Below are 22,326 nucleotides of genomic sequence, written 5' to 3'. Positions count from 1 at the left end.
CAAGCCCCTTCAATCTATAGCCACAAACAAACAAGTGCGTTTTCAGTAAGAATAGCGATTGGAAATTAGAACCCTGGCTGAATTTTCCATTTCTAGCGTGGTGGCACTGAGGCTAATTGTAGTACCACTGTCACTGGCCCAGGTGCTGATCAGCTAACTTAGTACAGACTAGAGATCAAACTAGGAATATCTTGGCCCGTATTGGTATGCTGGTACACCAGAGAATGCAGTTAGTAACTGAGACTTTAGAGAGTAGGTTTAATATAAAGGTTACTGCACACGATAAAAGTTCATGGGGTTGGGGGCAATATATTGGCATGGATAAATGATTAGCTAACAAGCAGAAAACAGAGAGTTGGGATAAATGGTTCATTCTCTGGTTGGCAATCAGTAACTAGTGGGGTGCCGCAGGGATCAGTCCTAGGACCCCAACTATTTACAATCTATATTAACGACATGGAAGAAGGGACCGAGTGTAACGTAGCCAAGTTTGCTGACGATACAAAGATGGGAGGAAAAGCAATGGGCGACTTTAATCTACATATTGATTGGGCTCACCAAACTGGTAGCAATGCGGTAGAGGAGGATTTCCTGGAATGTATTAGGGATGGTTTTCTCGACCAATATGTCGAGGAACCAACTAGATGGCTGGTCATCCTAGACTGGGTGATGTGTAATGAGAAAGGACTAATTAACAATCTTGTTGTGCGAGGCCCCTTGGGGAAGAGTGACCATAATATGGTAGAATTCTTTATTAAGATGGAGAGTGACACAGTTAATTCAGAGACTAGGGTCCTGAACTTAAAGAAACGTAACTTCGATGGTATGAGACATGAATTGGCTAGAATAGACTGGTGAGTGATACTTAAAGGGTTGACAGTGGATAGGCAATGGCAAACATTTAAGGATCACATGGATCAACTTCAACAATTGTACATCCCTGTCTGGAGTAAAAATAAAACGGGGACGGTGGCTCAACCGTGGCTAACAAGGGAAATTAAGGATAGTGTTAAATCCAAGGAAGAGGCGAATAAATTGGCCAGAAAAAGCAGCAAACCTGAGGACTGGAAGAATTTTGTAATACAGCAGAGGAGGACAAAGGGTTTAATTAGGAGGGAGAAAATAGAGTATGAAAGGAAGCTTGCTGGGAACATAAAAACTGACTGCAAAAGCTTCTATAGATATGTGGAGAGAAAAAGATTAGTGAAAATAAACGTAGGTCCCTTGCAGTCAGATTCAGGTGAATTTATAATGGGGAACAAAGAAATGGCAGACCAATTAAACAAATACTTTGGTTCTGTCTTCACGAAGGAAGACACAAATAATCTTCTGGAAATACTAGGGGACCAAAGGTCTAGTGAGAAGGAGGAACTGAAAGATATCCTTGTAAAGCGGGAAATTGTGTTAGGGAAATTGATGGGATTGAAGGCCGATAAATCCCCGGAGCCTGATAGTCTGCATCCCAGAGTGCTTAAGGAAGTAGCCCAAGAAATATTGGATGCATTGGTGATCATTTTCCAACAGTCTATCGACTCTGGATCGGTTCCTATGGACTGGAGGGTAGCTAATGAACACCACTTTTGAAAAAGGAGGGAGAGAGAAAACAGGTAATTATAGACCAGTTAGCCTGACATCAGTAGTGTGGAAAATGTTGGAATTAATTATTAAAGATGAAATAGCAGCACATTTGGAAAGCAGTGACAGGATTGGTCCAAATTAGCGTGGATTTATGAAAGGGAAATCCTGCTTGACAAATCTTCTAGAATTGTTTGAGGATGTAACTAGTAGAGTGGACAAGGGAGAACCAGTGGATATGGTGTATTTGGACTTTCAAAAGGCTTTTGACAAGGGCCCACACAAGAGATTGGTGTGCAAAATTAAAGCACATGGTATTGGGGGTAATGTACTGATGTGGATAGAGAATTGGTTGGCAGACAGAAAGTAGAGAGTCGGGATAAATGGGTCCTTTTCAGAATGGCAGGCAGTGACAAGTGGGGTGCCGCAGGGCTCAGTGCTGGGACCCCAGCTATTTACAATATACATTAATGATTTGGATGAGGGAATTGAGTGTGATATCTCCAAGTTTGCAGATGATACTAAACTGGGTGGCGGTGTGAGCTTTGAGGAGGACGCTAAAAGGCTGCAGGGTGACTTGGACAGGTTAGGTAAGTGGGCAAACATGTGGCAGATGCAGTATAATGTGGATAAATGTGAGGTTATCCACTTTGGGGGCAAAAACACGAAGTCAGAATATTATCTGAATGGTGGCAGATTAGGGAAAGGGGAGACCTGCGTATCATGGGACATCAGTCATTGTAAGTCGGCATGCAGGTACAGCAGGTGGTGAAGAAGGCAAATGGTATGTTGGCCTTCATAGCTAGGGGATTTGAGTATAGGAGCATGGAGGTCTTACTGCAGTTGTTCAGGACCTTCGTGAGGCTTCACCTAGAACATTGTGTTCAGTTTTGGTCTCCTAATCTGAGGAAGGACATTCTTGCTATTGAGGGAGTGCAGCGAAGGTTCACCAGACTGATTCCCGGGATGGCAGGACTGACATATGGGGAGAGACTGGATCGACTGGGCCTGTATTCACTGGAGTTTAGAAGGATAAGAGGGGATCTCATAGAAACATATAAAATCCTGACGGGAATGGACAGGTTAGATGCAGGAAGAATGTTTCCGATGTTGTGGAAGTCCAGAACAAGGGGACGTAGTCTAAGGATAAGGGGTAAGCCATTTAGGACTGAGATGAGGAGAAACTTCTTCACTCAGAGAGTTGTTAACCTGTGGAATTCCCTCCGCAGAGAGTTGTTGATGCCAGTTGATTGGATATAATCAAGAGAGATTTAGATATGGCCCTTATGGCTAAAGGGATCAAGGGGTATGGAGAGAAAGCAGGAAAGGGGTACTGAGGTAAATGATCAGCCATGATCTTATTGAATGGCGGTGCAGGCTCGAAGGGCCTAGTGTCCTACTCCTGCACCTATTCTCTATGTTTCTATGCTTAGCTTGTTACAGCTGATCAATGGGGTCATTATCCCGGAGGTCAGAAACAAATCTGAAACAGGCAGGAGCCTCATGAATAAATTGTAATTGGAATCAAGTGACATCATCATAATAATGCCATTTTCCAACCTCAATGTCTGACAAAGGTGGTCTCTTGCTCCTGCCCACCAACCATGGGCAGTATAATGTGGATAAATGTGAGGTTATCCACTTTGGTAGTAAAACAGAGAGACAGACTATTATCTGAATGGTGACAGATTAGGAAAAGGGAAGGTGCAACGAGACCTGGGTGTCATGATACATCAGTCATTGAAGGTTGGCATGCAGGTACAGCAGGCGGTTAAGAAAGCAAATGGCATGTTGGCCTTCATAGCGAGGGGATTTGAGTACAGGGGCAGGGAGGTGTTGCTACAGTTGTACAGGGCCTTGGTGAGGCCACACCTGGAGTATTGTGTACAGTTTTGGTCTCCTAACTTGAGGAAGGACATTCTTGCTATTGAGGGAGTGCAGCGAAGATTCACCAGACTGATTCCCGGGATGGTGGGACTGACCTATCAAGAAAGACTGGATCAACTGGGCTTGTATTCACTGGAGTTCAGAAGAATGAGAAGGGACCTCATAGGTTTAGACAGGTTAGATGCAGGAAGAATGTTCCCAATGTTGGGGAAGTCCAGAACCAGGGGTCACAGTCTAAGGATAAGGGGTAAGCCATTTAGGACTGAGATGAGGAGAAACTTCTTCACCCAGAGAGTGGTGAACCTGTGGAATTCTCTACCACAGAAAGTAGTTGAGGCCAATTCACTAAATATATTCAAAAGGGAGTTAGATGAAGTCCTTAGTACTCGGGGGATCAAGGGGTATGGCGAGAAAGCAGGAATGTGGTACTGAAGTTTCATGTTCAGCCATGAACTCATTGAATGGCGGTGCAGGCTAGAAGGGCTGAATGGCCTGCTCCTGCACCTATTTTCTATGTTTCTATGTTTCTATGATACAAGTTCTGAGATAACCTTTTTAAATGCTATTTAAAGGGATCCTCAGCTGCTTGTAGCTTGTGAGTTTTTCGACCTTAAAGGATTTGAAAGTGCTACTGTCGGTTCTGAACTAGCATTGTAGTTGCTTCTTGTTGGGTGTCCATCACAGAGAACGAGGAGGAAGGGCAAGAGGAACTAGCAAACAGCTGCAATTGGTGTAACTCGGAGCCATGAAAAAAAAGTAAATAGGAGCCATGTTTAGAGGAATCCTTGCCCTCCTAGAAATTTTGAACCAAGAATAGCATATCTAAGGGCCATTTTGGCATTAGAGGATCGTGCAAAACATGCGATAAGGGCTTGGCCACCCATTAAACATTTAACTTCAATGGAAACGAAGGTCGGGGAGGTGATTAATAGCTGGCTGAGCTGATACTGGGCATTTTATAAATCACAACCAATTACCACATTGCTATCTCTCAGGAAAGAATGATAACACATCACAGCCAATAACCAGTCACCTCTCTAGGCAGTGCCATTTCTATAAGGATTGACAATAACAAACCATAACCAATATGTCACCTCTCTGAGAAATTATGATAACAAATCACAGCTCGTTACTCGAATGTCACTTCACTGGGAACTGGTAATGTCAAACCACAACCGAATACTGTAATACTCCCCAGGACAGATGATGTCTATGCAGTTAGTTAATGCTCCTTTTCTTTCAAAGCATCAAATATATTCTGAGGCTACATTTATACTGTAACTACCAGTCTGAGACTGGTGGCTATAGAGATGATTCCAACCTGGCACTACCTAGTTTACACTTGCCCAAGTCAGTAAATATCGAACGTTTTGAGAGTGTGGGTTAGAATATTTGTATTTTCAAAACATTGTGGGTAAAAAAAATTTGGGGCTTAAGTTGTAAACCTGATTTGATGATGCACAGGAGTTGTACTTAGGTCAGCCAATTTAATCCCATGTGGAGCAAAACAGCCTCCCACAGGGAGTCTCACATCACATCTCTGTGGAGTCAGATCAGATGACCATGAAGATTTTCCCTCACTTTTGCATGGCTATGAGGTGAAAATCTTGGCAACAATGCAAAAGTGGCAGTATAGCTGCACTTTAAGTGATGTGTTTCCGGTATTTTTGTAAAATGCTCTTACTTAACATCCCCTTTGTCCTTATTCAGAGGTGTTTCTGGAATTCCTGGAAAATTGTCAATAATTCGCAAAATGCCAGGGCCACAAAGCATGCTGTCTACTCTCTGCTCCAAGTTTAGAATCTCATTGCTCAGCCGACAAGCAATCAAGTGCCTAATAGATACATATATCGCATCAGATAGTGCCTGCATCCAAAATCTTGTAACCTAGAATTTATTTATGCATCGATCTTAAACTGTTAAACTCCTATAACTCCTATAATGTTGCATTTAACAGCTTACAGAGTGCATACCGCTTATTAAAGACATATAATAGAATACCCTTCTCAATTGTAGAATGAATTTTAGTTTATAAATTAAAATCATGAACATAATCTTGACTATCATTTCAGACTTAAAACAGAGTACAATGTAAGTAAAATGAGGACAGTCTCACAATGTGGAAATATTATTATTTACTTTGTATACAGTCAGAATTACATTTCTTATTTGTACTTGTGCAACAGCAACAACAATTTGCATTTGCATAGCACCTTTACTGTAGTAAACTGCCCCAGGACTTTTCACGAGAGCATAATCTGACAAAACTTGACTCTGAGCCAAAGAAGGAGACATACAGGCAGTTGACCAAAACATTAGTCAATGAGGTAGGTTTTAAGGAGGGTCTTAAAGGATGAGAGACAGGGTGGAGAGGCAGAGAGCTTTAGGGAGGGAATTCCAGAGCTTAGAGCCTAGGCAGCTGAATGGTGGAGCAATAAAAATTAGGGATGCACAAGAGGCCAGAATTGGAGGAACGCAGAGATCTCAGTGGGCCAAGAGGAATGTAACAGGGATAGAGAGAGGTGAGATTTGAAAACAAGGATGAGAATTTAAAAATTGATGGGGAGCCAATGTTGATTAGCAAGCACAGGGTGATGGGTGAACGAGACTCGGTGCAAGTTAGGACATGGGCAGCAGAATTTTGGATGAACTCAAGTTTACGGAGGGTACAAGATGGGAGGCCAACCAAGAAAAAATTGGAATAGTCAAGTCTAGAGGTAACAAAGGCATGAATGAGGGTATCAGCAGCAGATGAACTGATGCAGGGGCAGAGACCAGTAAGATTACATTTTTGATGATGTCGCCAAGGGGCAGCATGTAGTTGAGAAATAGGAGGAGACCAAGGATAGATCCTTGGGGGACCAGAGGTTCTTGTGCAGGAGCGGGAAGAGAAGCCATTGTAAAAGATTCTCTGGCTATGACTGGATAAGAATGTAATCCGGCGAGTGCGGTCCCACCCAGCTCGGCAAAGGAGAGGTGTTGGAGGAGGATGGAGTGGTCCACCATGTCAAAGGGTGCAGACAGGCCCAGAACGATGAGGCGGGATAGTTCACCACAGCTAAATATACTTTCCAGTCACACTTCAGCTGGTTGATACACGAACATATTTCACCTGTCATGATTGGTCACAGACTGGTACAAAAATAGAACCGCTGTACTGCCCTCTACCCTTGCATAAAGGGCAGACAGAGGGGAGGGCGGTCAAGACTGGGAGAAAAATCAAGGATCACCAAGAAAGCTCAAGAAAAGTCTCCCGACAGGCTGTTAAACTAAAGATCAAAGCGGGATATTGAACTGCTGATTGTAAGAAGCCCCGTGACGGACAGACGGGAATATCACTGCTAACACTTCAGATAAGATTCCTGCAACCATGAGCTTGGTTGCATTCTTTCGTTAATAGATAAAGTCAAACTGTAAAGAGCTTTATAAAATGCAAATGCCAATATAAATTATGGGGCAGCAAAGATTTCGGTTTTAGCATTGCGCACAAAAAAATAAGCAGGCTTTCTGCGATCAAGATATCCTAAATTTACTCCTAATTTTAGCGAGTGGTCAGATGCTGCTGTGTATCCACGTACACACACCAAATAAGCACAAAACGTCTCTCTGGTCCGCTGCATGAGAACCCGGTCTCGGTAAAGCCCATGTTTGCCTTTCCACCGTGTGCAGGAGGTTGTGTATATCTGCTGTGCTTACATCGACTTATACCCAGAGGTCAGCGCCAGACCCCGCAGCTTCTGCTTCTGTTTTCTAGCTCATGTTAACACACATTGGAAATCCAAGACGGTCACAGGATAGCCTAATGAGAGTTAGAAAACATTCCAGTTAAAATCTACTAAGCATTTTTGTCGTGTCACTGTGTGCTTATGCGACTGTATGCATTGGTTTATAATATGTGCAGCACACCGATTATTGCCAGTATTGAACGGTCACTGTCAGTATTATTCAGTATTTCATGTAAAATAGCTTCCTGGTGAGATAGAGCCGAGTATATATTTTCATAACCCTTGTTTACCCGCGTTCCTGTTACGTAAGACAAACACCGTCAACAGCTTGAAACATGAGGCAAGGACTGTACAGCCCTGATAAACTACTTGAGGGAAAGCTGCTTGCCAAACTCGTTATTTAGGGGAGAAGTGTGTGTTATTGTTGTCATCCTGACTGGCCCGTAGTTGCTGGGTTTATCCCCCTCCCCCTTTTTGAATATTTTCAATCCTATTTCAATTTCTATCCTTAATTTCCCTGGGCAACTTCGGATGTGTCCCATTTGGACGGGGTGACTTTTGCACTTTGACCTCTACCAACCTTTTAAGTGCCTCCTCTTTATTTTTATCCTATACAAAATATGGACCTGTCATTAGTTTTCACATTTTAGAATAGCTTAGTCTGAAAGCCAAAATTCATCTTGAAGACGTTGCAAGAATATTTCCCCTTTAAGAAACACTTTGAGAACATCCTCTTATTTTCTGGTTTTGTGAAAGAGGCTTGGTGAATCTAGCCCTACTTCTCTCCTTCAATTCCCCCTTCAAATCTAAAGCTGGTACATCACTTGTTAATGTTGAACCCATGAACTGATGTCAACTTAAATGTCTACGAGAAAAACAGGCACTCTGTTGGCAGAATAGATGAGTTTACAGGATTCAGGCACTTGTAATTGAGCATCTAAGTTGGCTTGAGGACAAAATGATGCTTCAACTTCATAAAAATTCCCTGCTTAGAGCAGTTTGTGAATTTCATTTGAAGCAGGAAATTAATTTCTCTCTGTCTTATTCATCTCTGCATGACTCCGATCAGGATTCAGGAATAAAAGCTCCGCTGTTCAGATACTAAAAGAGCTCTGATGTCTGTCCATTGAATTAAATGTCTTGCATCTAGCAGGAGTCTGTCACATTTCAAAATATCACATATGCAAAGTGTCTGGCATGCTTACCACCTGATTGGCTGAAGTAACTTTTACCTGTTAAGATAACCATGCTGATTGGCTCAAATATAGGCAGGTTCAAGCCTACCTTCTTTCAATGGCCTGGGGCATGGGTTTTGCTTCACTTCCAGAATTAGCTCCATCTTCACTCCCAATAGTTCCCAGGCTCCATCCATGGGTGAGGCATCAGTACCCCACACTACAGTTTTGTAAATACATGACTGAGCCCTGTAATTTCCTGCACCTTCCAGGCCTAAGGTGAGTATGAACCCCATCACTGCCTCCCAATAAATTATGGCACAGGACAAGTACTTGAAGGTGAACACAAAGTAGAAAGTGTTCCCCACTGCTATGCAAGTCTATTTAGGTGTATATTCTAATAGGACCGTAATGCATATTGGGGTCTATTTATACTTACAGAAATCTTGAGAGAGAACAGCATTAAGCCTCATAGTAATGTTAATGTGGCAGAGGCAATGTAATGCTGACACAGGTTGAGCCTTACTGTTCCTATTGGATTCACTGTCTAATGAGAGACCAGTCAACCAACTGTCAAAATACTACATATTAGTTTATTGAGAAAAATAAGACATTATATTCAGTCATCATCAATTAAGAGTCTTTTTTAAAGATTTAACTCCACCCACCTCCAAATTCATAATCACCAATGATTTGGCACAGACCAGCTGTTTCAGATAGAAATCATGATTCATCAGTTCCAAATATTGGTACCATCTTTTGTCAGCCTGGCTCAGTGGTAGCATTCTCACCACTGAGTCACAGGCTGTGGGTTCAAGTCTCACTCCAGGACCTGAGTAAATAATCTAAACTGACAGTTCAGTGTAGTACTGCAGGAGAGTTTTATTGTTGGAGGTGCTGTCTTTTGGATGAGATGTTAAGTCAAGGCTCTGCCCATCTGTTCAGATGAATGTAAAGGATTCCATGTTATTATTCAAAGAGCAGAGAGTCGTTCTTCAACCAGCACCATCAAAAGCTATTAGCTGGTCAATTATCTCACTGCTGGGACCTTGGGCACAAATTGGTGGCTCTAGTTGCCTACATAACAACGGTGGATGTACTTAAAAAGAGTAATTTATTGCATATGAAATGCTTTGCGATGTCCTGCGGGCATGAAAGGTGCTATATAAATCAGATTCTTTCTTTATAACTTCAAGTTTCCTTGAGCCCTTCTAAAGTTTGTCATTTTTGTTATTTGATAAGGTACTGAATTTCTTTGATTATTACTGTTTGTTCAGATTAATGTCAAAAGAATGCTGTGCCATTCACTGGGAAAAATTGCAATAAGCTGTTTAAATGGTGCAGGATGCACAGTCTCTATGGAATAAGTAACTCCAGTGTCACACATTTCCACTCTAAAAGGAGCTTCAGAGAAAATGTCAAGGATCATGTCCTTTTGGAATTGTTGCCAATAAACACAAGTCACGTTGTAGCTGAAGTTAATTTTGAACACACAAACAAAATTAATTTAACCTGAGGGTCATGGCATTCCATGACTTTATGTACTGTTACAAAGTGATAAACATACCAAAATATATTGTCCTCATTTCCTCCTGAACATATGATTAATTATGTCACTGTGATATAACTATCAGGCTATATCAAATATCCTCTCATTGCCCATGTGTTTAAGTAGCAAGATGTTTAGCATTATTAAATGGCACATTTAGCAATTGGTGAAATGAAAAACTAGTGCTGACGCACTCAACTTAAAGCAATTAAAACAAACAAACCTGCTTCTACCATTGTGGTCCAGCTCCATCATTTGTTTTATCTAATTTCCCAATTTCCTGGTCCATCAAAACAGTCAGTTTCTTAAATTGTCTGCAGACTGCCTGTTTTCTAATGTGAATGGAGCAGTAGACAGATGTAGGTAGACAATCTCCTTAAATAACATATACAGAAAGATCATAGGAGGCAATTTTCCCGGGGTTCTTTGGACTCAGTAGAATGCTAGGCTCGTGTGTTTCTGGATTTTCTTCTGTCAATGGCAGATGTTATGGCACTTTGCGGCAGGATCCGAACATAATGGCTTTGGTCTCCCCAATATTTAATTGGAGGAAATTGCGGCTCATCTGATGTCGGACAAGCAGTCTGACAACACAAAGACATGGGAAGGGGTCAAGAGAGGTCATGGTGAGGTAGAGCTGGTGGTCACCAGTATACATGGGAACCTGACTTCTTTTCTTCAGATGATATGGGGCAGCATGCAAATGAGAAATAGGAGAGGGCCAAGGATAAAGCTGTTATGTATGTAACCCTTGGCAACCTGTATCACACCACCACCAGAGGGCCTACCTGTTGGAGTCCCAAGGGATCCCAGCATCCCTTGGGAGCACTGTTTATAAGCAGGCCTCCCACGCTGAACCAACACTCTGGAGTTTAATTAAAGGAGCTAAGGTCACACTTACTCATTGCATGCAGTACTCAGTTGTATCACTATATTATGAGCGTAACAATTAGCCACGAGATAACGAACAACCACGCGAAAATGCAAAGAACTGTTGGTAACCTGGAGAAATTCTCAGAAGGGGACAATTGGGAGGCCTTCGTGGAGCGACTCGACCAATACTTTGTGGCCAACGAGCTGGAAGGAGACGAGAACGCTGTCAAACAAAGGGCGATCCTCCTTACAGTCTGTGGGGCAACAACCTATGGCCCCATGAAGAATCTCCTAACTCCGGTGAAACCAACGACCAAATCTTATGAAGACCTGTGTACGCTGGTCCGGGAGCATCTAAATTCGAAGGAAAGCATTTTGATGGCAAGATGTCAGTTCTACACGTATCAACGGTCTGAAGGTGAGGAAGTGGCGAGCTACATCGCCAAACTAAGGCGCCTTGCAGGACATTGTGAATTCGATGGATTCCTTGAACAAATACAAAGAGACTTTTTTGTGCGTGGCATTGGCCATGAGGTTATCCTTCGCAAACTATTGACTGTTGATACACCGAATCTGAGCAAAGCCATAATGATCTCCAGGCATTTATGTCCACCAGCGATAAGATCAAACAAATTTTGCAGCATAAAGAGGTTTCGGCTAGTACTATACACAAACAAACATCGTTTCCAAGCAGGAATGCATATGGCAGAACATACACGCTGGCAGCTGCACTACCTCAGATGACCCAGAGTCCGCCATCAATCATTAATGCGAGGCAGTTAACACCTTGTTGGCGCTGTGAAGGTGATCATCGAGCCCATCAATGCCGCTTCAAACACTATGCGTGCAAAGGCTGTAAAACAATAGGACACCTCCAGCGAATGTGCAGACGAGCTGCAAACCCTGCAAACCACCATGTTGCTGAGGAAGATCGATCCATGGTGGATCAGGCTGAACTAGAGACTCGAAGTGAGAAGCAGAAGTGTACGGGGTACACACCTTCAGCACGAAATGTTCACCGATTATGTTAAAAGTTGAACTGAACAAAATTCCAGTATCCATGGAATTGGACACAGGTGCGAGTCAGTCTATAATGAGCAAAAAGGTCTTCGACAGGCTGTGGAGCAACAAGGCACACAGGCCCAAGCTTAGCCACATTCACACCAAGCTAAAAACACACCAAAGAGCTGATCCCTGTAATTGGCAGCGCAGAAGTAAAAGTCTCCTATGATGGAGCAGTGCATGAACTCCCACTATGGACTGTGCCAGGGGATGGCCCCACACTGTTCGGCAGAAGCTGGCTGGGAAAAATCCGCTGGAACTGGGATGACATCCGAGCGCTTTCATCCGTCGATGACGCCTCATGTGCCCAGGTTCTGAGCAGATTCCCGTCGTTGTTTGAGCCAGGCATTGGAAGTTTCTCGGGGGCGAAGGTGCAGATTCACTTGGTTCCCAATACACGGCCCATCCACCACAAGGCACGTGAGGTACCATATATGATGCGAGAGAAAGTGGAAATTGAGCTGGACAGGCTGCAGCGAGAAGGCATCATCGCGACGGCGGAGTTCAACGAGTGGGTCAGTCCGATTGTTCCAGTTCTCAAAGGCGACGGCATGTCAGATCAGGACCTGGACCAGCCAGGATCCTTTACTATCCCTGGTAAAAAAAAACTGTGTCCTCCATGGGTGCTGGTCCAGCATCCCAGTGGAAATGCAGGAAGAGATCAAGCCATTCCAGAGGCGCAAAGACAAAATGTCCATACAGGCGGACTGTCTTTTGTGGAGTAATCGCGTGGTTTTGCCCAAGAAAGGCAGGGAAATGTTCATACGCGACCTACACAGTACCCACCCAGGCATAGTAATGATGAAAGCTATAGCCAGATCCCATGTGTGGTGGCCCGGCATCGACGCAGATTTGGAGTCTTGCATACGCCAATGCAACACTTGCTCTCAATTGAGCAATGCACCCAGAGAGGCACCGCTAAGTTTGTGATCAAGGCCCTCCAAAACATGGCCTAGGATCCACGTTCACTTCGCTGGCCCATTTCTAGGCAAAATGTTCTTGGTTGTTGTGGATGCTTATTCAAAATGGATTGAATGTGTAATAATGTCTGTAAGCACATCCACCGTCACCATCGAAAGCCTACAAGCCATGTTTGCCACACACGGCCTGCAAGATGTCCTTGTCAGCGACAATGGGCCGTGTTTCAGCAGTGCTGAATTCAAGGAATTCATGACCCGCAATGGGATCAAGCACGTCACACCTGCTCCATTCAAGCCCGCATCCATTGGCCAGGCAGAACGGGCAGTTCAAAACATCAAGCAAAGGAAGGCTCCCTGCAGACATGCCTGTCCTGAGTCCTGCTCAGCTACCACACCAGACCCCACTCGGTCACTGGGGTTCCCCCAGCCGAGCTGCTCGTGAAAAGGGCGCGCAAAACAAGGCTCTCTCTTGTCCACCCTGATCTCCATGATCATGTTGAGGGCAGGCGGCATCAACAAAGCATGTACCATGATCGCGCAAACTTGTCATGCGATATTGAAGTCAATGACCCTGTATTTGTACTCAACTATGGACATGGTCCCAAATGGCTTGCTGGCACGGTCATAGCCAAAGAGGGGAGTAGGGTGTTTCAGGTCAAATTGGCCAATGGACTAACGTGCAGAAAGCATTTGAACCAAACCAAATTGCAGTTCACAAACAGCCACGAGCAACCCGAAGAGGACACCGCCAACTTCGACCCTCCAATACACACACACAAGTGGCAACCGACATCACAGTTGACCATGAAGCTGAACTCACCATCCCCAGCAGCCCGGCAAGACCAGCTGCCCAGCAGCCCAACAAAGAACCAACCAATTCACCAACAACTGCATTTGTACTGAGACGATTGACAAGGGAGCGAAAAGCCCCAGATTATCTTATCCTGTAAATAAGTGTACTATTGACTTTGGGAGGGAGTGATGTTATGTATGTAAGCCTTGGCAACTTGTATCACACCACCACTAGAAGGCCTACCTGCTGGGATCCCTTGGGAGCATTGTATATAAGCAGGCCTCCCATGCTGTAAAAACACTCCAGAGTTTAATTAAAGGAGCTAAGGTCACACTTCCTCATTACTCACAGTGCTCAGTTGTATCACTTTATTATGAGCGCAACAAAATCCTTGGAGGACGCCAGAGGTAATGGTGCAGGGATGGGAAGAGATGCAATTTCAGGGGATTCTCTAATTATGACTGGATAGGTAAGAGTGGAATGGGCTAGGGCAGTCCCACTCAGCTGAACAATGGAGTAGAGTCATTGGAGGAGGATGCTGGAGGAGAACTACAGGGCTATTGACCAACTGCTGTGATTGGTCATATAAATTTGATGTTCTACTATGGTCTTGGCTTTGATACTGAATATATGCTACTGTAACTGTCTGGTGTAGGATTATAAAAGCAAGCTAATTTTGCTGTCAGAATTCTAGTTAGCAAGAATGTATGTCATAAATTCTTTCCTATCATTCACAATCTATTTTTATGAGTAACATTGTGCCTCTATTCTCTAGGCGATGCAACATTTCAAATAATTACAGCAAGGGGGGAGTTTGAATTTCATTTCAAACTTGAAGTGAATTGCTTGTTTCAGATTAATTTATGACAATCCAAATTTTGCATAGTCCAATTAATTTGGAATTTGCTTGTCTCTTTTAAATTGGCACTGTGTATATGCAGAGAATACAATAGGCCTTGCTGTGCTAAACTTCCTCACCACAAGGTGGATGACAGATAAAAATGTGACAATTGTGATTGGACCATGGAAACCCTTGATTCAAAAAATATATAAAAGTAACAACTTGCATTTATATAAAGAAAGACTTACATTTATATAGCGCCTTTCACGGCCACCAAACGCCTCAAAGTGTTTTACAGACAATTAAGTACTTTTTGAAGTGTAGTCACTGTTGTAATGTGAGAAATGGTGACTTTAACACAGTTAAACAACCCAAGGCACTTCATAGGAGTGTTATAAAACAAAGTTTATATTAGGACTGAAGAGGTAGGTTTTAAGGTGCTTCTTAAAGGAGAAAAGAGAAGTAGAGAAGTGGAGAGGTTTAGGGATGGAATTCCAGAGCTTCGGGCCTAAGCAGCACAAGGCACAGCCACCAATGGTGGAGCGATTAAAATCGGGGATGCTGAAGAGGCCAGAATTTGAGGAGTGCAGATATCTCGGAGGGTTGTAGGGGTAGAGGAGATTACAGAGATAGGGAGAAGCAGGGCTTGGAGCGATTTCAAAACAAGGATGAGAATTTTAAAATCAAGGCGTTGCTTAACCAGGAGTACTGTTTAATTCACTGTTTAAAGATGTGGTACAATGGGTCCATGGTCTGATACTGTGTTATCCCCGTGGCTGGGTGAAGTGTGTGGTTATAGAGGAGATGGTAGGTGTAATCGACTTTGGTTGGCAAACTGATCAATCTGTATCTGATCCCAGTTCCTTTGGAGGGATAGGGAAGAGGGTGCAGACATTCACTTGTGAGCCAGGAAGACTCATACCGATTTCTGGCTGCTAATTCGCACAGTAATCCACGGGAAGGTGCCACAATGTTACAGCTCCAAGACTATAACAACAACAACTTGTATTTATATAGAGCCTTTAATTTAGTAAAACGTCCCAAGGTGCTTCACAAGAGTGTTTTAAGACAAAACAAATAAATTTGACACCGAGCCACATAAGCAGATGAAAGCACGTATGTTTTAAGGAGCATCTTAAAAGGAGGAAAGAGAGGTAGAGAGAATTAAGGAGAGAGTTCTAGAGCTTGGGGCCCAGGCAGCTGAAGGCACGGCCACCATTGGTTGAGCAGTTATAATCAGGGATGCTCAAGAGGGCAGAATTTGAGGAGCGCAGACATGGGCGGCGTGTTGTGAAGCTGAAAGAGATTACAAAAATAGGGAAGGGGGAGGCCATGGAGGGATTTGTAAACAAGGATGAGAATTTTAAAATCTAGGAGTTGCTTAACCTGGAGCCAATGTAGGTCAGCGAGCACAGGGGTGATGAGTGAGAAGGACTTGGTGCGAGTTAGGACACAGGCTGCCGAGTTTTGGAAGATGACAACGTATTAGCAATCTCTAACTGGACACGTCTGGCTAATGTAACCTGTCCCAGATCTTGCAGCGCAGTAAATAGAATAAACACACCGTATTAAGCAATCCAAAATAATCACATGTAGCCACCAGACAAATTAGATCGCGTTGATTTCTCCCGAACCTCCCAGATTTTTTGCAACAGAACTGCACATAAATGGAAAGGAATGCAATACAAAAACAAACCTTGGCGAGCACTGGCTTTTTACAGCTTGTGTATTTCTCCATCCACAGCCTCCTGACGCTGCGGGAGAATGGCCACGGGAGTCACTTCCACCCGGGACTCGGGCCGCACGTTTGGCCAAGAGGAGTTCAGCCTGTACAGCGGCCTGAGTGAAGAGGAGCTCATTCAGATGGCGGTCGAGCAAAGCCTGACGATGTCTTCTGCCGCGGGCCAGCCTCCCAGTTCGATGGTGCAGACTCATCCCAGGGCCCGAGATCAGCTCCCGGTGAATCCGCCAACGATTCAGAACCTCGCCCCACAGCCCTGTGCCAAGAGCAGGTGGGTGTCGGACACAGTGCACGCGTGCTTCGGACTTGACAGCGTCGGGGACCAACCAGAGCAATACACACACACATACTTCAGGCTGAGAGCCCCGGAGACCAGTTCATCCAGCACTCGCCAGCCTCAGGCTAAAAGCCCCAGGGGCCATGTTAGGATGTTGGGTCGCATCCCTAGGGCAAAACTAGGCCAGGACACGATTGCACCAAGCAGGCAGGCGGCCAGTCAGTGACTGTGTATGTGAGCAGGCAACCATACCCAGTAAAGCCAATAGTAACAGAAATAAAGTACCTTGGCAGAAAGTGAACTCTTGATATGTCTCTATCTACTTATCAAACTCATATCTGTATCAGACTGGCTACTAATTTTGTTTAATTCATCACTTATTTACTAATAACGTTTAATGTGAAAAGCATGCCAGATTTATAAACGAAATACTGATATAGTACTATCTAAAAGCATTAGAGGATAATGGAGTGTATTATTTAGCTAAGTGGTGTTAGTAACTGCAGGTGGAACTACCGGTGTCCTGCGGGAAGGAGGGGTCACTGACATTTTGCAGAACACAGTTGTGGCCGGTTTGAGGGAGGGGGTTGAGCCAGTGCCCGGGGCGCCAGCCTGTTCTTTGTCTCTTCCACTGTGTTTCCAGCACTTTAGTTTTCATTTCAGACCTGAATCCGCTTCACTGTTTCGACTAATTATATCGTGTTTCTTTAACATCTCCCGGAGTCAATCTTACCCAATCTCTAACAACCTTCTGTTTTTTTTATTTTAAGCTGGTCATTCAACCCATGAACTCTCTGTGATTAGAATATGGCTTCTTTATTCCGTCCCCTCCGCTTTCTGATCCCATCAATATGTTTGTTTATCCTTCGTTTGTCAATCTATCTCAAACCTCACCCTGTCCACCCCACACACGCTCTGTGATCTGCTGTGCATTTTCAGTGCTTTTCTATTTTTGTTTCAATATTTGCAGATTTGTTTTTAGCTTTTTAGTTACACTTTGGTTTGGGATCACGTTTTTTAAAATAAATAATAGGTCACTATAGGTAGGTCTCAAGATGATACCATAAGTCAAATTGCCATGGTAGTGAATTGAAGTTCCAGGAACCTTTTGGAGTTTGGGTTTCCTTGCCTGAGCCCACCAGTTGGCTCTGAGATTGATGTGCCCCTTCCTTCTGAAGGCGCTTTCTCTCTATTGTCTTATATGGTCAAATAGTCCCTCAGCGTCTCCGAAGCCAAAAATAAACACGTGCGAGAGCAGATTGGAGCCCAGCTGCTCACATTGACTCAAAAAAAGGAGACTGCGGGGAAAATGACTGGCTTCTCTTATTCTGAATATTTTTCACTGTTTCACTCCCGTCCTGCTCCCAGGTCGCCTGTGACCAGCAATGCTCCCACAGCGAACCCTCCGAGAAGAACCTTATACAGAAGGTACGATGGAAGTCTGTTTCCAATCTCCAAGCCAGCGTAAGTGTGTGTGTCTTTGTTTATAGCCCCGTGATGCTCTTGTTTATTGAAGAAATGGGGAAGGGGGGGGGGGGGGTCGTTCTCCCCGTCCCTTTAAAAACTGGAACGGAAACAACTCCCAAGAAACAGATAGTTAAAACAAATAACTGGAGATCATTGAGATTTAACGGTGGGAAAATAGATTATAAGAAACTGGTTTAGTTTATGAAAATACAGTAGATGTCAGTACAGCAAGTAGTCTTACAATTGGACTATCGCCTTTACCACGATTACTTCAGTCAAGATTCAGACTCTAAACCTCTCCTAAACTTAATCTGCATCCAAACCTTGCCATTAAATAACACGATACAATAAGGAAGATGGGGAAACAATGGAACAGTACTTCACAGCGGATCGGCCCAGTGCCAGTCTCGGGTCCAGGGACAGAGAGAGAAAGCTGAGGGAGGAACTAACCGTGGGTTTAAAGCTAGTGGCAGAAATGTTCATTTCCTCTTTGGTTTATTTTGCGCGGTTCCCTTGCTCTCGCCGCACTTGCGGAGACATCGAGCGACGACCTGGCCCCCAATGAATGACATTGGTCCTGTGGAAAGGACAAGGGGCGCTCGCAAAGCCTCTCAGCCAATCAGAAAGCATCGCTATGTGGCCCCACAATTTAGTAAGTCGGGGTCCAGCAAAATATCCCGAGGGCCCGCGTTATTCATTTCAACAATGCGGTCTTTGTCCAGAAGTAATTATTGAATGATTGAATAAGTCTCTTTAAACTGTTGGAATATTTTAGCGGGCATGTCCATTTCTGATGTCTAGTTGCATATTACATCTAGCCGGTTTTTAATCTAGGGAGCTTGATCCAATAATCCTTGCGATAAGCAATGGTGATGAAGAAACCTTGTCAAATATGATCAAATCCGGAAAAAATCTTTCTGTGCCAAATACGCAAGGCTGGATCCCTCTGCACGAAGCTGCCTTTTACAACAAACCGGGCTGTGTGAAATTGCTGCTAAAAGGTCAGTAAATGATTGGATAGGAACGAGTATACTGCACAGTATAAAAGGTTAAACTGCATGCTATGTACGTTGTCTGTGGGCCATTCGTGTAATGAAGGGGTTGTGATACTTAGTTTAGTTTGGGGAAACTGGTTGTAGTTGTTCAAGGTCAGTCATCTCAGCCCCAGTGTCCTAGGCCCAACCATCTTCAGTTGCTTCATCAACGACCATCCCTCCATCATAAGGTTAGAAGTGGGGATGTTCGCTGATAATTGCACAGTGTTCAGTTCCATTCGCAATTCCTCAGATAATGGAGCATTCTGTGCCCGCATGCACAAGACCTGGACAACATTCAGGCTTGGGCTGATAAGTGGCAAGTAACATTCAAGCCACACAAGTGCCAGGCAATGACTATCTCCAGCAAGCAAGAGTCTAACCACCATGTCTTGACATTCAACGGCATTACCATCAACATCCTGGGGGGTCGCCATTGATCAGAAACTTAACTGGACCAGCCACAAGAGCAGGTCAGATGCTATGTATTCTGCGGTGAATATCTCACCTTCTGACTCCCCAAAGCCTTTCCACCATCTACAAGGCACAAGTCAGGAGTGTGATGGAATACTCTCCACTTGCCTGGATGAGTGCAGCTCCAACAACACTCAAGAAGCTTGACACCATCCAGAACAAAGCAGCCTGCTTAATTGGCACCCCATCCACCACCTTCAATAACCACCGGCTCACCGTGGCTGCAGTGTGTACCATTTATAAGATGCACTGCAGCAAGTCACCAAGGCGTCTTCGGCAGCACCTCCCAAACCCGCTACCTCTACCACCTAGAAGGACAAGGGCAGCAGGCACATGGAAACACCATCACCTGCAAGTTCCCCTCCAAGTTACACACCATCCTGACTTGGAAATATATCGCTGTTCTTTCATCGTCGCTGGGTCAAAGTCCTGGAACTCCCTCCCTAGCAGCACTGTGGGAGTACCTTCACCACCACCTTCTCAAGGGCAATTAGGGCTGGGCAATAAATGCTGGCCCCGCCAGCGATTCCCACATCCCAGGAACAATTTTTTTTTAAATGACCTTGGCTATGCAGGTGCTGGGAAATGGTACTTATCCAGTCATTTGTTCTGTTGTACATTTTATAGGACACTAAATGCACCAAATTTTCTCAAGGATATAACCTTGTATCGTAAATGTTGCCATTTTCCGATATCTTTAGGCAGTTTTGGTTTATTACTGGTAATGTTGTTACTTGCCACCAGTGCAGGTAGCTCCTCTAGCAACTCATTTACTGATAAACACAACTATCAATTTGAATTATTGTAACATAATGTTTGATGCACTGCGGCTTTTTTGCTGAGTTGCCTTTACATAGAAAGCATAGAAAATAGGTGCAGGAGTAGGCCATTCGGCCCTTCGAGCCACTATTCAATGAGTTCATGGCTGAACATGCAACTTCAGTACCCCATTCCTGCTTTCTCGCCATACCCCTTCATCCTCCTAGTAGTAAGGACTATATCTAACTCCTTTTTAAATATATTTAGTTAATTGGCCTCAACAACTTTCTGTGGTAGAGAATTCCACAGGTTCACCACTCTCTGGGTGAAGAAGTTTCTCCTCATCTCGATCCTAAATGGCTTACCCCTTATCCTTAGACTGTGAGCCCTGGTTCTGGATTTCCCCAACATTGGGAATATTCTTTCTGCATCTAACCTGTCTAAACCCATTAGAATTTTAAACGTTTCTGTGAGATCCCCTCTTATTCTTCTGAACTCCAGTGAATACAAGCCCAGTTGATCCAGTCTTTCTTGATATGTCAGTCCCGCCATCCCGGGAATCAGTCTGGTGAACCTTCGCTGCACTCGCTCAATAGCAAGAATGTCCTTCCTTAAGTTAGGAGACTAAAACTGTACACAATACTCCAGGTGTGGCCTCACCAAGGCCCTGTACAACTGTAGTAACACCTCCATGCCCCTGTACTCAAATCCCCTTGCTATGAAGGCCAACATGCCATTTGCTTTCTTAACCGCCTGCTGTACCTGCATGCAAACCTTCAATGACTGATGTACCATGACACCCAGGTCTTGTTGCACCTCCCCTTTTCCTAATCTGTCACCATTCAGATAATAGTCTGTCTCTCTGTTTTTACCACCAAAGTGGATAACCTCACATTTATCCACATTATACATCATCTGCCATGCATTTGCCCACTCACCTAACCTATCCAAGTCACTCTGCAGCCTCCTCGCAGCTCACATTGCCACCCAACTTAGTGTCATCCGCAAATTTGGAGATACTACATTTAATCCCCTCGTCTAAATCATTAATGTACAATGTAAACAGCAGGAGCCCCAGCACAGAACCTTGCGGTACCCCACTAGTCACTGCCTGCCATTCTGAAAAGTACCCAATTACTCCTACTCTTTGCTTCCTGTCTGACAACCAGTTCTCAATCCACGTCAGCACACTACCCCCAATCCCATGTGCTTTAACTTTGCACATTAATCTCTTGTGTGGGACCTTGTCGAAAGCCTTCTGAAAGTCCAAATACACCACATCAACTGGTTCTCCTTTGTCCACTCTACTGGAAACATCCTCAAAAAATTCCAGAAGATTTGTATTACTTTAATATTACTTCTTTTTCTGTTGCTCCTACTGTTGAAAATCTCAGGAGGGCCTAAGATGGGTTGCAAGAATAATTCATTAAATATGCCGATGCTCAGTAGTTTGATCAGTTACAAACTAGGAAGGCCCTGACTCTTGGGTTCAATTCCTGGTCTGAGCTGATTCAACTAATGATACCAGTTGGGGCTACTATTGGCCTCAGTGCATCCAGTGTCAGTAGTGGTTCAGTGAGCTGCACTCTTGCTTCTGAGTCAGAAGGTTGTGGGTCCAGAGACTTAAGCACAGAAATCTACACTGACACTCCAGTGCAGTGCTGAGGGACTGCTGCACCGTCAGAGGTGCCTTCGTTTGGATAAGGCGTTAAACCATCTGCTCTCTCAAATGGATGTAAAAGGTCCAATGGCACTGTATCAAAGAGCAGGGGAGTTATTCCTGAAGCCCTCACCATTATTTATCTCTCAATTGACATCACTAAAACAGATTATCTTGTCACTATTACATTGCTGTTTGTGGGAGCTTGCTGTGTGCAAATTGGCTGCTGTGTTTCCTACATTCCAACAGTGATGATACTTTAAAAGTACTTCATTATCTGTAAAGCACTTTGGGATGTCCTGAGGTTGTAAAAGGCGCTGTATAAATGTAAGTCCTTCTTCTTCTAGGGAATGGGAAAACCAGCCATGAGTTCCCATGTCTGGTCACTATTCAGTGATCCCTACTGGAAATGTGTGTGTTTAAATGGCAGAGAAGGACAGAATCATGCTCAGCTGAGAATGCTCTCAATGAAGAAGGGTCACTTAGAATCATAGAAACTTACAGCGCAGAAGGG

The 22,326-nt window shown here is 44.1% G+C and overlaps 1 protein-coding gene across 3 annotated transcripts in view; it reads left to right on the top strand.

Moving 5' to 3' along the window:
* asb2a.1 (ankyrin repeat and SOCS box containing 2a, tandem duplicate 1) overlaps positions 1–22,326 on the top strand; it is a 93,669-nt gene that overhangs the window by 40,443 nt on the left and 30,900 nt on the right. Inside the window, exons 1-4 of one of the 3 annotated variants that reach the window (XM_070879519.1) lie at positions 6,700–6,765; positions 16,145–16,412; positions 17,787–17,882; positions 18,720–18,886. In XM_070879519.1, coding sequence (XP_070735620.1) covers positions 16,165–16,412; positions 17,787–17,882; positions 18,720–18,886 — 511 coding nt within the window. In that variant the 5' untranslated portion in view covers positions 6,700–6,765; positions 16,145–16,164. Of the gene's footprint in view, positions 1–6,699; positions 6,766–16,144; positions 16,413–17,711; positions 17,883–18,719; positions 18,887–22,326 lie in introns of those variants that run through there. The other 2 variants (XM_070879518.1, XM_070879520.1) reach the window with 2 other exon arrangements.

This window comes from Pristiophorus japonicus, chromosome 4 (genome assembly GCF_044704955.1).
Source record: "Pristiophorus japonicus isolate sPriJap1 chromosome 4, sPriJap1.hap1, whole genome shotgun sequence".
NCBI lineage: Eukaryota > Metazoa > Chordata > Chondrichthyes > Pristiophoridae > Pristiophorus > Pristiophorus japonicus.
This window is presented reverse-complemented; position numbering and strand designations above follow the sequence as displayed.